The sequence below is a fragment of the Salmo trutta genome, chromosome 9 (assembly GCF_901001165.1).
Source record: "Salmo trutta chromosome 9, fSalTru1.1, whole genome shotgun sequence".
Taxonomy (NCBI): domain Eukaryota; kingdom Metazoa; phylum Chordata; class Actinopteri; order Salmoniformes; family Salmonidae; genus Salmo; species Salmo trutta.
In genome coordinates, this window is record NC_042965.1 from 13475437 (window position 1) to 13490882 (window position 15446).

Genomic DNA, 15446 nt, shown 5'->3' on the forward strand with positions numbered 1-15446 from the left:
GACCTTCATGTCTTTAAATTATGATGGACTGTCATTTCTCTTTGCTTATTTGAGCTGTTCTTGCCATAATATGGACTTGGTATTTTACCAAATAGGGCTATGTTCTGTATACCAGGAAAGAAATTCCACAAATTAGATTTTAACAAGACACACCTGTAAATTGAAACGCATTCCAGGTGACTACCTCATGAAGCTGGTTGAGAGAATGCCAAGAGTGTGCAAATTTGTCATCAAGGCAAAGGGTGGCTACTTTAAAGAATCTCAAATATAAAATATATTTTGATTTGTTTAACCCTTTTTTGGTTACTACATGATTCCATATGTGTTATTTCATACTTTTGATGTCTTCACTATTATTCTACAATGTAGAAACTAGTAAATATCAAGAAAAACCCTGGAATGAGTAGGGTTGTCCAAATATATATATATATGTGTGTGTGTGGTCTACTCACTGGGATTGAAGAGAAGGAGGAACTTAAGGCAGGCAACCTCTCTCCTGTCCACCTGCAGGGTCAGCAGCCTCCCAGCCAGCACCTGTCCTCTTTGGACCAGGCCTGAAAGAGTCAGCCCCGCCTGGGACCCCATGGATGACAGATCCATCTGCAACACAACACCGGAGGACAACATGATGTTTTGCTGTATACAGGCTTTAAATTGTGCCGGAAACACACCACATACAGTACAAATTTACTGAATTACTTCAATACAGATACATAGATGCCATACAATGAGTCAGCTGTATTTAAAAATACAAAAGCTATATTTAGCCTTTAATTAACTAGGCAAGTTAGTTAAGAACAAATTCTTATTTACAATGACAGCCTACCCCGGCCAAACCCTAACCCGGACGACGCTGGGCCAATTGTGCGCCGCCCTATGGGACTTCCAATCACAGCCATAGCTGTAGTTTCTCACCACTTTCTAAATTAATGAGATTTAAGTGTTATGTAACATATTGGACGTTAAATCCTCCAATTCCCATAGTAGCTTCTAGAAATAATAAAACTTCCTCCTGTTCGCACAAACTTAGTCTGTAGCTAAAAATGCCCTGTTTTCCATTGCTGTCTTATGAGAAATAAATAATGCCATTTTAACAAGAGAAAAATAAAAACAAATGTTTCCCCTCTCTTCCCCAAAGCCAGGCGTCAGTTACAAGCTGCAGAGACAAGCTGAAGCCGTCAGCTGATGGTTGTTTTTTCCTGTTCTGTTCTGCATCTCCAAACATGACCAAATGTGGAAAAACAAGAGCAGGCATCTGTGTGGGTCATCATTTGGTCATACAGCAGTAGGCTCTCTATCTATTTGTGGATATAGTCCCACTTTATATTGTGTCACTGAAATAATGTGTGGTAATTACATTGGAACAGTGTAATAGCAGTAATTACCATATAGATACACATTATTGCAAAATAAATCTATCTACGCAAATATTTATTGTTATCCATAGAGGTTGTATATTTGTAATGACTACATGATGAAGGCATGTGTGTGTGACTGTGTATGTATTTCTGGTATTCATGAATGTATGAGCATTGTATTAGTTTTCTATTGGAACTGTGAGGCTGCTTACCTCCTGTCCAGTAACCAGCAACAGGCTGCTCTCCTTCCCATGCTGCACTTGTCTGAAGACATGGTCCAGAACCAGCAGCTCAGACCAACAGTTGTGAAGAAGCTTCATCTGATCCCCCACCTCAAAGAGGAGACAGAAAACAGCAGGTCACCTCAAAGCTTAAACTCATTCCACACAGATGGCAAAACATAGTGGTAGTGGAGAACCAATCTAATGTCAAATCCAATGTCAAATAAAACAGCCTACACTGATATTACAATCTCAAGCGGGCATCAATCTAACATCAACCCCCTTAAAAGCTAGCATCCACATGGGATAGTGTGGTTCCACCTGAAACACACATAGCTAGGTGGACAGATAAATGGGGTGACTATAAAACCCAGGGAGGAAGATGAGGGTCCTTGTGCCATATTTCCAGCGTCTGGGTCTGGTGTCAGTGTCTCGCGTCTCGCGTCTCATCACGCTGCATTTACGAGCCACAGAGATGACCTCTCCAACCTCCTCACCTCTCCGTGTCCTCCGTCACCCCCCTAGCCAGCCCATTAAAGCTGACGGGGGTGTGTGGTGTGTGGGGGGGGGGGGTGATTGGACACTCCTCACTGCTAGTACATATTACTCTGGGAGCCGAAGGACGCCTCAGTCAGTAATTCTGCAGCTCTGCAGCTGGTGACACACAGAGTGTTGCTGTAGCCCCCTAATAGCGCTGTCCCGCACCCGGACACACATTCATCTGGCACGGGGATGACAGAATTACTACCCCTTGAATGAAACTATATATCTGTCCAGAGGAGAAGTCCAATCTTGCTCCCGGTTGGAGCTACAGGACCAACACAAAACGTCTTGATTCATCAGGAGGGGTCATGGGAAGGAAGCTGAAGGGCACAGCAACCTACTGTACTTTTTCTCAAGGAGGATTCGGCACACACACGGACACAGACACAACATTTCACACACACACACACACTCACATACACACAGATACACACAGGCTCTCACATTTTCCATAAACATAATCCCATAGCTAGATGAGATTACATAACATTTTATAAAATCAGATATGATGACCATTTACTCTGATATTATTTCAAAACAAAAGCCCCATTACTATCATTGATGTTATGTCTCAGACCATTGTGAGTCCGGGGGCAGAATTCTCCTCCCCAGTCAGGTCTTACACCATAGTACTGACGATACTGCAGTAACTCCTGACCACTGATCACTACATCAGAACATGGGTCCTCAGAGGCATATGGGCCTACCATCCCTAAAATAACCCAGTTGAAAGACTAAAGTGAGGGGTCACGGGCCCCTGTGTGTATCTCTCTGACACAGCCTATACAAAGATACACAAAGATACACAAGTATTCATACCCCTTGACTCATTCCACATTTTGTTGTGTTACATCATGAATTCAAAATGGATTAAATAGATTGTGTTCTCAACCATCTACACACAATACCCCATAATGACAAAGTGAAAACATGTTTTTAGACATTTTTGCTAATGTATTGTAAATTAAATACAGAAATACAGTATCTCATTTACATAAGTATTCACACCCCTGAGTCAATACTTTGTAGAAGCACCTTTGGCGGCGATTATAGCTTTGAGTTGTCTTGGGTATTTTTGAGTCTACTCGGGTATCATTTACATAAGTATTCAAACCCCTTTGCTATGACACTCTAAATTGACCTCAGGTGCATCCAATTTCCTTTGATCATCCTTGAGATGTCACTACAACTTGATTGGAGTCCACCTGTGGCCAATTCAATTGTTTGGACATTATTTAAAAATAAACATACCTGTATATATAAGGTCCCACAGTTGACAATGTATGTCAGAGCAGAAACTATACTATAGAATTGTGATGCGGCATACATCTGATGAAGGGTATAAAACAATTTCTAGAGTGTCGAAAGTTTCCAAGAGCACAGTCGTCTCCATCATTGGGAAATTGAAAAAATATGGAACTACCCAGACTGCCTAGAGCTGGCCGTCCAACCAAACTGAGCAACCGGGCAAGATGGACCTTGGTCAGGGAGGTGACCAAGAACCCAATGACCATTCTGAAAGAACTACATAGTTCCTTGAAGCCACTCCTGAGAAAAAGTCACATGACAGCACACCTGGAGTTTAATGAAAAAGCACATGAAAGACTCTGAGAGCATGAGGCAATAGATTCTGTGGTTTGATGAGATAAAAATAGATCTTTGGCCTGAATGCAAAGCGCTATGTCTGGAGAAAACCAGGCACAGCTCATCACCCGTTTAACACCATCTCTTCCGTGAAACATGGAGATGCTTTTCAGTGGCAGGGGCTGGGAAACTGGTAAGGATAGAGGGAATAATGAATGGAGCCAAATACAAGCCAATCCTTGATGAGAACCTGCTTCAGAGTGAAAATGATCTTAGACTGGGGAGAAGATTTATGTTCCAACAGGACAATGACCCCAAGCATACAGCCAAAGTAACGCTGGACTGGCTTCTGAACAAGAATGTGAAAGCCCTTGAGTGGCCAAACGAAAGCCCAGGTTTCAATCCCAATGAAAATCTGTGGAAAGACTTGAAGATTGCAGTTCACTGACGCTCCCCATCTAACTTAACAGAGCTTGAGAATGGAAGAATGGGAGAAATGGGAGAAAATCTCCAAATCCAGATGTGCAAAGCTGATACAGACATACTCATGACTCAAAGCTATAATCGCCGGCAAAGGTGCTTCTAAAAAGTATTGGCTCAGGGGTGTGAATACTTATGTAATATAGACATTTCTGTGTTACATTTTCAATAAATTTGCAAAAATTTCTTAAAAAATGTTTTCACTTTGTCATTATGGGGTTTTGTGTGTAGATGGGTGAGGATTTTTTTAAATATTGAATACATTTTGACTTCAGGCTGTAACACAACAATGTGTGAAATAAGTTAAGGGATATGAATGCTTTCAGAAGGCACTGTACCATGTTCCTTTCTCACTCAGGGAGTGTGGCCCATCAGATAATCCACACAATGGACTCACTGTCACTAAGATAAGGCTGAGAGAGAAATAACAATAACATGACAAAAACTTGCTTCTAAATATACGCTTCAATTCAGATCTGGTGCTACAAGAACAAACAATCCATTAGTAAGTTCCCGTCACAAACCATTCTCTGGCTGAGAACAGCATGAACAATTAGCACAGTGACCATTCACCAATAGCACTGGTCAGCCTTCACCATGGATGGGCAAAATTTTTAAAATACAATTATAAAATACAATGAAGATCAATGTATCAAAATAGACTACAAAATACTTATATTTTCAAAAGCTTTTAATTAAAATACATGTATTTTGTATTTTAAAGTACAGAATTTCATTTGCAAGTACCTGGCCCAAACAACAACATTCTCAGTAACGGTTACCGAAACGTTTTACTTGCTATAACTGAGATATGTTGTTTATCTACCTTAGTTGAACGCACTGACTGTAAGTCACTCTGGATAAGAGTGTCTACCAAATGATCAAAATGTAAATGTATATATGAAAATACACATCCAAAAATTAACTGCAAAGCACACTGGGTATTATTACTGGCCTTGTGTCGGGCGGAGCTCCTTAGAATAATTCTCAGCATGCTTTGCAATTGTCATTTTTACATTTACAATTATATTTACTTCATTTAGCAGATACTGTTATTGCAACGTAGTGCCATCAGACTTCTCATACCAATGCAGGGTGAACTGCTCAAATGTTTAAAAATAGAAAAGTATTTTGTAACATATCCAGGTCAGCCACCACAGTGTCCGACAACAGTATTGATGTCTTTCTCCTTTGGGGCCGGGAGTAACATTTGACTGGGGCAATAACTTGTGCTGTACCGTATGGCACAACTCAAATACACCATTCAGTTGACAAAGAGAATTAAAGTGCAAGGCCTATCTGGCTTGGACAGTGATGCATCTCAAATCATTACACAGAGGGAAACAGAATGGGTTATGGTGTCACCTCTTTAACTGCTGCTCTGTTTGAGTGCCGCCACCAGGAACAAGGAGATACAGAAACAATGACAGCAATCTGTCATAATAAATAGATCATTTTACACAGGCCTTCATTCTTTACTGCCAATATCTGTGTGTGGGTGCAACGTTTTAGAAAGGACATCAGATAACCAAAAGATAAAGATCTACTGCTATCATTTTTTCTTGAATATTCTTGATATTACTTATCTATTAAGTACGATCATGACAATGATAAGATATGATACTGCAATCATGATTATAAGGATAATTTCTCAATGTGCATCTCTCGCCTATCGTTTCCCTGTGGACTGGAGCCTGGGAGCTTACCTTGAGCTCCTTGAAGAAGATGCAGCTCCTGGCCCACTCCACTATGGAAAACAGAGTCTGGTCGGCCATGCGACACATGAGGCTGAAGGTGCTGAGCTTTTCCTGCCGGCCCCGGCCACTCTGCTCCTGCTGCAGGAAGGCCATGATCTTACTCTGCATCTGCATCTCATCTGGGTCGCAGCGCAGCAGCTCCAGCACGAGGGGGTGCTGGCTGGGAAGCTGCGGGGAGCCACCGGAGGGGTACCCGTCCGGTAAGGGGTACCCCACCAGAGACTCTGGGGAGCTTGTGTAAGGGTCAGGGTACTCAGACTTGATGGCCCTGCTGGGGAATGCTGTGTACTGGTACTGGGTGGGCAGGGGCCCATGGGGTTGCATGGCCACCCCCAGGGAGGGGGGTCCGTAGAGGCTGGCCTCGTAGTCTGTGGGGTTGATGGAGGCTGGGATGGAGGGCATAAGGCCTTTGGGGAGGGAGGGGAGGCTGTGCAGGGTGCCGGTGAAGCCATAGTTAGTCTGTACAGGCGAGAGCTGTAGAGGAGTAGAATCCAGCTTGAAGCCTGTGGAACGGATCAAAGCCTTCTTCTGCTGCTTCATGGCTCTGTCCCGCTTGTACATGGGGCCAAACTTATTCCTGCCCCCACGCATGCGGTCTGCACGCACCGCTGTCAAAGAAGAGACATCATGTTGAGAAACAGAACCTCTATCGACAACAGTGGATCTGTTATATGCAATTTGTTACTAGGCTACTATAGCCAGAAAGATATCATGGAAAAATGTCAATCATGTAAAATAATTCCTCATGTAAGCCCTTATAAAGAGAAACTCATTCAAACTTCTATCATTGAAAATACAGCCATAACAAGTGCACAGGAAAATACCCTAATTTAGTCAGGAATGTTTGGCAGTTTCCTGAACCAATTTTTGGAAAAAGCAATGTAAAACAACCGCCAGGGTATCATACTCCGGTAACACTTTATTTGGATAGACTACGGTATCAGTAGCATTTCAGCTAACTATCTACTAACCCTAGCTGTAACCCTAACCTTAACCCTTTTCCTAACCCTAAACTTAACCCTTACCCTTATTCGAAACCTTACCCTAACCCTAACCCTAACTGTAGCAAGCAGTTGCTCATTAACAGATAGTTTGTTGAAAGTGTGACCCATTCTCCTTTATTCTACTACACATTTGAATTATCTTTTTGACAATTTACTATATACAACATAAGCTAATGCCTTTGACGTTACGTAACACTAAGCTTGTTGATATAAATAGAACGCTTAAAACCATCAGCGAGAAGCCCAGAGTTTTATCAGCAAGTCAAGAATGTGTCATTTCTCCACGGAAACAGGTGCTTTCTCGCATCACATGCCTGGGAATCACTGGTGAAATCGGCGCTCTGGCCCCCGTCATGTTTTGCGCGCTCTAGCCCCTCACAAAACCACATGGACAATCTAGTCTGTATGTTGTCTGTCCCTAATGCAAAGCTACCACTACAACTTTTGCACAAACATTTGACAATCCAGATGCAACTGATTGCTAAGAGAGGCTATAAAATCCATTCTATACTCTAAAATGTAGGGGTTCAACAAGGGTTCTTCTAAGATCCTCAAAGTTCTTTGAAGAACCTTCGGATTCTTGCCACTGAAAATTGCCCCAAAAAGGTGCTTCCAAGAACCCCATAGGAGGTGGGGTTCATTGAGGAACCTCCTTAGTTGGTGGGGTTTCTGGCATGAACCTAACTGCCCAACTGAAACACGTGGATTTGAATGTGAAAGGACAGCAGGTGCAGGCACTTAACTGAAAAATGTAAAGATCTCCTCAATTTAAGGTAAGGTTTGTCCCTTATATGAAATAAATGTATATTATTTCATGATGATACCATCTATCTTTCATATTTGTGCAAATCTTTGTAAAACAGAAAATGGACACAATTCAAAGGAAATCAATCAACAGAGGTACGAATACGTACAGTTGAAGTCGGAAGTTCACATACACCTTAGACAAATACATTTAAACTCAGTTTTTCACAATTCCTGACATTTAATCCTAGTAAAAATTCCCTGTCTTAGGTCAGTTAGGATCACTACTTTATTTTAAGAATGTGAAATGTCAGAATAATAGTAGAGAGAATGATTTATTTCAGATTTTATTTCTTTCATCACATTCTCAGTGGGTCAGAAGTTTACATACACTCAATTAGTAATTGGTAGCATTGCCTTTAAATTGTTTAACTTGGGTCAAATGTTTTGGGTAGCCTTCCACAAGCTTCCCACAATAAGTTGGGTGAATTTTGTCCCATTCTTCCTGACAGAGCTGCTGTAACTGAGTCAGGTTTGTAGGCCTCCTTGCTCGTACCCGCTTTTTCAGTTCTGCCCACACATTTTCTATAGGATTGAGGTCAGGGCTTTGTGATGGCCACTCCAATAGCTTGACGTTGTTGTCCTTAAGCCATTTTGCCACAACTTTGGAAGTATGCTTGGGGTCATTGTCCATTTGGAAGACCAATTTGCCACCAAGCTTTAACTTCCTGACTGATGTCTTGAGATGTTGCTTCAATATATCCACATAATTTTCACCCCTCATGATGCCATCTAATTTGTGAAGTGCACCAGTCACTCCTGCAGCATGCACCCCCACAACATGATGCTGCCACCCCCGTGCTTCACAGTTGGGATGGTGTTCTTCGGCTTGCAAACCTCCCCCTTTTTCCTCCAAACATAACGATGGTCATTATGGCCAAACAGTTCTATTTTTGTTTCATCAGACCAGAGATGATCAGAGAGGAAATTTCTCCAAAAAGTACGATCTTTGTCCTCATGTGCAGTTGTAAACCGTAGTCTGGCTTTTTTATGGCGGTTTTGGAGCAGTGGCTTCTTCCTTGCTGAGCGACCTTTCAGGTTATGTCGATATAGGACTCGTTTTACTGTGGATATAGATACTTTTGTATCTGTTTCCACATGCATCTTTACAAGGTCCTTTGCTGTTGTTCTGGGATTTATTTGCACTTTTCGCACCAAAGTATGTTCATCTCTAGGAGACAGAACACGTCTCCTTCCTGAGTGGTATGACAGCTGCGTGGTCCCATGGTGGTTATACACACGTACTATTGTTTGTACAGATGAACGTGGTACCTTCAGGCATTTGGAAATTGCTCCCAAGGATGTACCAGACTTGTGGAGGTCTGCAATTGTTTTTCTGAGATCTTGGCTGATTTCTTTTGATTTTCCCATTATGTCAAGCAAAGAGGCACTGAGTTTGAAGGTAGGCCTTGAAATACATCCACAGGTACACCTCCAATTGACTCAAATGATGTCAATTATCCAATCAGAAGCTTCTAAAGCCAATGACATAATTTTCTGGAATTTTCCAAGCTGTTTAAAGGCAGTCAATTTAGTGTATGTAAATGTATGACCCACTGGAATTATGATACAGTGAATTATAAGTGAAATAATCTGTCTGTAAACAATTGTTGGAAAAATTACTTGTGTCATGTACAAAGTGGATGTTAACAAGAAATTTGTGGAGTGTTTGAAAAAATTGTTTTAATGACTTCAACCTAAGTGTATGTAAACTTCCAACTTCAACTGTTTGCTATAAGAATAATTTGAAGGCTAGCTGAACTGGGTGCGGATGACTGAACTGCGCACTTTTATGTCTGTGTCTGCAGGTATACAGAAGAGGAGGCATACACTACCAGTCAGAAGTTTTAGTTTTTTATTTTCTACATTGTAGAATAATAGTGAAGACATCAAAACTATGAAATAACACATATGGAATCATGTAGTAACCAAAAAAGTGTTAAACAAATAAAAATATATTTGAGATTTGAGATTCTTCAAATAGCCACCCTTTTGACTTGATTACAGCTTTTCACACTCTTGGCATTCTCTCAACCAACTTCACCTGGAATACTTTTCCAACAATCTTGAAGGAGTTCCCACATATGCTGAGCACTTGTTGGCTGCTTTTCCTTCACTCTGCGATCCGACTCATCCCAAACAATCTCAATTTGTTTGAGGTTGGGGGATTGTGGAGGCCAGGTCATCTGATGCAGCATTCCATCCCTCTCCTTCTTGGTAAAATAGCCCTTACACAGCCTGGAGGTGTGTTGGGTCATTGTCCTGTTGAAAAACAAATGATCATCCAACTAAGCCCAAACCAGATGGGATGGCGTATCGCTGCAGAATGCTGTGGTAGCCATGCTGGTAAGTGTGCCTTGAGTTCTAAATAAATCACAGGTACCGGAGCGTCAAGTCTAGGACCAAAAAGCTCCTCAACAGCTTCTACCCACAAGCCATTAAACTGCTGAACAATTCATAAAAATCGCCACCGGACAATTTACATTGACCCCCCCCCCCCCCCCAGTACACTGCTGCTACTTGCTGTTTGTTTGTTACGTATGCAAAGTCACTTCGCCCCCACCTACATGTACAGATTACCTCAACTAGCCTGTACCCCTGCACACTAACTCGGTACCGATGCCCTTTGTATATAGCCTCGTTATTGTTATTCTTATTGTGTTACTTCATATTTTAGCCTACTTGATAAATATTTTCTTGTTCTTGAACTGCATTGTTGGTTAAGGGCTTGTAAGTAAGCATTTCATGGTAAAGTCTACACTTGTTGTATTCGGTGCATGTGGCAAATAAAGTTTGATTTGATTTGACAGTGTCACCAGCTAAACACCCCCACACCATAACACCTCCTCCTCCATGCTTTACAGTGGGAAATACACATGCGGAGATCATCCGTTCACCTACACCGCGTCTCACAAAGACACGGCGGTTGGAACCAAAAACCTCCAATTTGGACTCCAGACCAAAGGACAAATTTCCACCAATCGAATGTCCATTGCTCGTGTTTCTTGGCCAAAGCAAGTCTCTTCTTCTCATTGGTGCCCTTTAGTAGTGGTTTCTTTGCAGCAATTTGACCATGAAGGCCTGATTCACGCAGTCTCCTCTGAACAGCTGATGTTGAGATGTGTCTGTTACTTGAACTCTGTGAAGCATTTATTTTGGCTGCAATTTCTGAGGCTGGTAACTCTAATGAACGTATCCTCTGCAGCAGATGTAACACTGGGTCTTCCAGTCCTGTGTCGGTCCTCATGAGAACCAGTTTCATCATAGCCCTTGATGGTTTTTGCGACTGCACTTCTAGAAATTTTCAAAGTTCTTGAAATGTTCCGCATTGACTGACCTTCATGTCTTAAAGTAATGATGGACTGTCATTTCTCTTTGCTTATTTGAGCTGTTATTGCCATAATATGGACTTGGTCTTTTACAAAATAGGGCTATCTTCTGTATACCCCCCCACACAAGTGATTGGCTCAAACACATTAAGAAGGAAAGGAATTCCACAAATGAACTTTTAAGAAGGCACACCTGCTAATTGAAATGCATTCTATGTGACTACCTCATGAAGCTGGTTGAGAGAATGCCAAGAGTGTGCAAAGCTGTCATCAAGGCAAAGGGTGGTTATTTGAAGAATCTCAAATCTCAAATATATTTTGATTTGTTTAACACTTTTTTGGTTACTAAATGATTCCATATGTGTTATTTCATAGTTTTGATGTATCCACTATTATTCAACAATGTAGAAAATGGTAAAAATTAAGAAAAACCCTTGAATGAGTACGTGTTCTTAAACTTTTGACCGTAGTGTACAAAGGTATATCAATTGGTATTGGTATGTTATACAATGAAAATCCCATAGGCCTCTACATTATGGACAAGGTATGTGTGTGAAAACCATTATCAAAAGTTTTTTCATTCACATTTACCACAAAAACCAAGGTGAATACTGTCGTGTGCATGTTGTGTTAATCATCTGTATAATTACTATTTTTTGGATTCACAGACTTCACCCTCCCTACACCTCTGATGAATATAACAGCAGACCTGTTAGATCACCGTGCACTGCAAAAGCATTCTGACTATGGATACGGAGAATATCAACACATTAACATCAACACGCCAGAGGGTATGCCCATTGGACTTGGGGCTCTGCTGGGAGTTTACATCATATTTGGATATTTTATTCTGCTTTGCCACTTAAATCAAAATAAACACTGACAACAAAAAAGAGTGTTATTGTTATGCATATTATTAATAATAATAATAATAATAGAGGAGGGGGGATAGTTCAGAAATTTACCCCAAAAGGTTCTTCAAAAGGTTATCTGAGGATCCATTCAAGGGGTTCTTGGAAGAACTTGTAGGGGTTCCCCACAGTTTCAATATGAAGAACCCCTAGGATGCTCCAGATATCTTTTATTTTTAGTGTAGTCCTACTGACCATAAAGAAGAAATGTACATATTTTAGATGAATAGCAAATTATTTAAAAAATGCAAATAGATCTACAGTCATAAAATTGTATTTTATTTGCATATGTAAAAATATGGCACAACATTAAGGGCATATTTCTTCTGGACAATAATGTTGAAATGCTCTCACTGATAACGTCAAATGAAGGGGTAAAATGATGAGGAGAACCATACCTTCTAATCTCATGCCAACATTGAGGCATTTCTGGAATCGGCAGAAGGGACATCTCTTCCGCTGTGTTTTGTCTATTTTACACTCCTGGTTTTCTGCACAAGTGTACCTCTTATTGTTCTGGACTGTCCTCTTGAAGAAGCCCTGGAGGAAATATCTACATTAGGTTGACGGGCCACAATACCCACAAACACAAGGGGGGAAAAGGACATTTTAAATAATGAGTAATTCCAAATGAAAATACCTTACAACTTTCACATGTAAGGAGTCCATAGTGGTATCCTGAGACCTTATCTCCACAAACAGGACACAATTCTTCCAAATCGGCATCATAGGTGTAGTCCATTACTTTCAAAGGGACGCCTAGTTAGCGAATAAAATCAAGGGTCAAGAAAAACGGTGACGCAGGGATGTAGTTAATCAATTCATTCAAATAAAGTACCGTTTCTTAATCGAATGCATTTACTGCCCATGACACATTGTAAAATGCAGGACGAAATTGCAGGATTCATAGCAGTTGTGACAAAAATGTCTGTTTTTAAATCAAACTTAATTCAAAATAGTCCTAAAACCTAACAAAACCAAGTTTGGCTTATAATAATGATGATCTTAATATGGGTTGATAAATCATAATGCACATAGGGGAAGAATGCAGAAGTTTATTGATTTCCACATTGAACATGATAAATAGTTGATCTAGTGAAATTCGCATTTGTATGAGAGCTGATTGGAAATAGTTTTAGTCTATTTCACAAAAATAAGACCGATGATTACATACTGTATGCGAGCGAACATACCATTTTCATATTAATAGATTATTCAAATCCAATTTAATTCAATTTTATTTTTATGTTACGTCTATTAGGGGCAACCAACATTATCCTAAATTTAAACAGGCACATGATTAGACAGATTCATTGAGCCCAAAAGACGCCAAATATAAGACGCATAGGTGGATACCTTTATTGTCCCCTTCTTCCAAGTGCTTAACCCTATTAATCATGAAATGCCCCAAACCAGGATAGAATAACGCGTTTTATAATCCAAACACACAACACGGCCACGCGCGCTTCAGCTTCAGTAGTCTTCTGTCTTTATACGCCTCGCACGCATAGCCTTCGACACGCGCACAGGTCCTGTACTCAAGGCTCTTCTGCTGGGAGATTGGTCAATGAGCGGTGGATGCGACCACCTATATTTAGGAAACAACCTCCTAAGCGGTACGGTGTACTCTGTCTTGCAACATAATAAACGGTTAGAGATGTCAAATCTGAAGGAGAATGCCGTGAACCATCAAAAAGGAACAGAGAATGACCGAAGGTGATATTAGCCATTACTATTAATATTATTAGTAGGCCTATTATTAGTAGTATTGTCTTATTCATCTTATTAGTATGATTATGAATAATATTTATATTAATATTATGTAGCATTGTTAGGCTATATCGATCGTTATTACAAGTATTGTTATTATTATTCATGTTGTTTGTTGATATTGATATTACTACTATCATCAGTCGTTTTAGTTTTCATAATTAATTTTAATTGTGTGACTAATTTATGCCATTGACGTGAACAGCAATATTTTTTTTTACAAGAAATGAGTTGGCCTATAGCCTACGCATCAAAGGATATACGTATACTTTCACATCAGTAGGCCTTAGATATATGCCAGGTAGATCTATAAAAGGAAACGCAGACCCTTTGCATATGACTTAATTATATTTCAAGGCTGTTTCAACAATACATTTCAACAAGGAGCGTTAGTCTATTAACTATCTTTCTTTAATTATTAATTACAAAATAGGAAGATTACGTTATATTCGATAAGTAGGCTTAATTATTTTTGTTTGGGTATAAGCTATTTTGTAGAATTAAATTAGATTCACTGATTCACACTGACTCTATTTGCCGTTCTGACAATTATGTAAATCTATTAGACTACTCGATACCTCAAGTTCATATGTGGAGAGGAAGCATTTCATTTTGTACCACTTTGATTTCAAATGCGCCAAACTAGGTAGCTAGCGTAATATTTTTCTTATTTTTCTTACTGAGCCAAACAAAGAAAAAATAAAAGTGATCAAGGATAAATAGTTTTGAATAACTTATTTCTCAGATAGCCTACTGAAGGCTTATGCGAGGTTTATATAATATTTGTCAGGATGCATTATGCTTTACGGCCAAGCCACAAATATGGGAAGCGCAGACAGAATTTCTTTATTAAAATTGTGTTCTATGTCATTCTTAATGACTTTAAATAGGCTATTCGAAATGGACTTGCTACAACAAAACATTAGAGGCATATTGCTATATGTATAAAATATTGCATAAGCCTATCTGTGGGTTTACAAAGTTAATGTTGGCATATCCAAAGTTTAAGACAATTGTACAGATTCAACTAGCGGATTAATAGACTTACCTTGTGCCTTTTCTCCCAACATTTGATTACCTATGAGGTAGGCCAGACGTCGACGATAATAAAACCTTAAATAAGATGCTGCAAAACTTTGGCCACTTTGGATAGCCTATAAAATCCGAATATACAAAACAAATACTTAGCCTAAAAACAGATCATTTAGGAAAATGGGGATCTCCACGAATAACTGCAGTCATTTCCAGCTTTGTCTTTGCTCTTCCTTCTTTATTAAATAGCAAAAAAGTTACTAAAGTTCTTATTGGTCATCGACATGTCATGTGACGACTACGGATACGATGATGCGCCCTTTTTTTCACAATCCAAGCAATATAATAACTGAGATGCACACATACAGACACAGTGTATCTTACGGGGCTATCAGTGTCCTATACCTCATCAGTATCATATATGCCAGAAAATGGACATATTTCAAACAATCCATATTGTATTGTCTGTCCTTGAGCACTGTGTATGGCAGTTCAATCATCTAATGTAATTATGAATGTTTTATTACTGTGAAACTGGCATACTTTGGCTATGACAAAGACAATACGGAATCGCCTTACAATTGTAGAAAATATGTAACTAATATACTTCAGCAATCTAATGACAGTAGGTCAATACATTGTGTAATGCAAGC

At 39.9% G+C, this 15446-nt stretch overlaps 1 protein-coding gene across 2 annotated transcripts in view; it reads right to left on the reverse strand.

Annotated features, from left to right (window-relative positions):
• LOC115199930 (nuclear receptor subfamily 5 group A member 2-like) overlaps positions 1–15154 on the reverse strand; it is a 31155-nt gene extending 16001 nt beyond the window's left edge. Inside the window, exons 1-6 of one of the 2 annotated variants that reach the window (XM_029762488.1) lie at positions 14810–14831; positions 12632–12750; positions 12390–12531; positions 5893–6551; positions 1571–1690; positions 453–600 (exon numbers count right to left, since the gene is read on the reverse strand). In XM_029762488.1, coding sequence (XP_029618348.1) covers positions 453–600; positions 1571–1690; positions 5893–6551; positions 12390–12531; positions 12632–12750; positions 14810–14831 — 1210 coding nt within the window. Of the gene's footprint in view, positions 1–452; positions 601–1570; positions 1691–5892; positions 6552–12389; positions 12545–12631; positions 12751–14809 lie in introns of both variants that reach the window. The other variant, XM_029762489.1, reaches the window with a different exon arrangement.
• Positions 15155–15446: the final 292 nt, after the last annotated feature.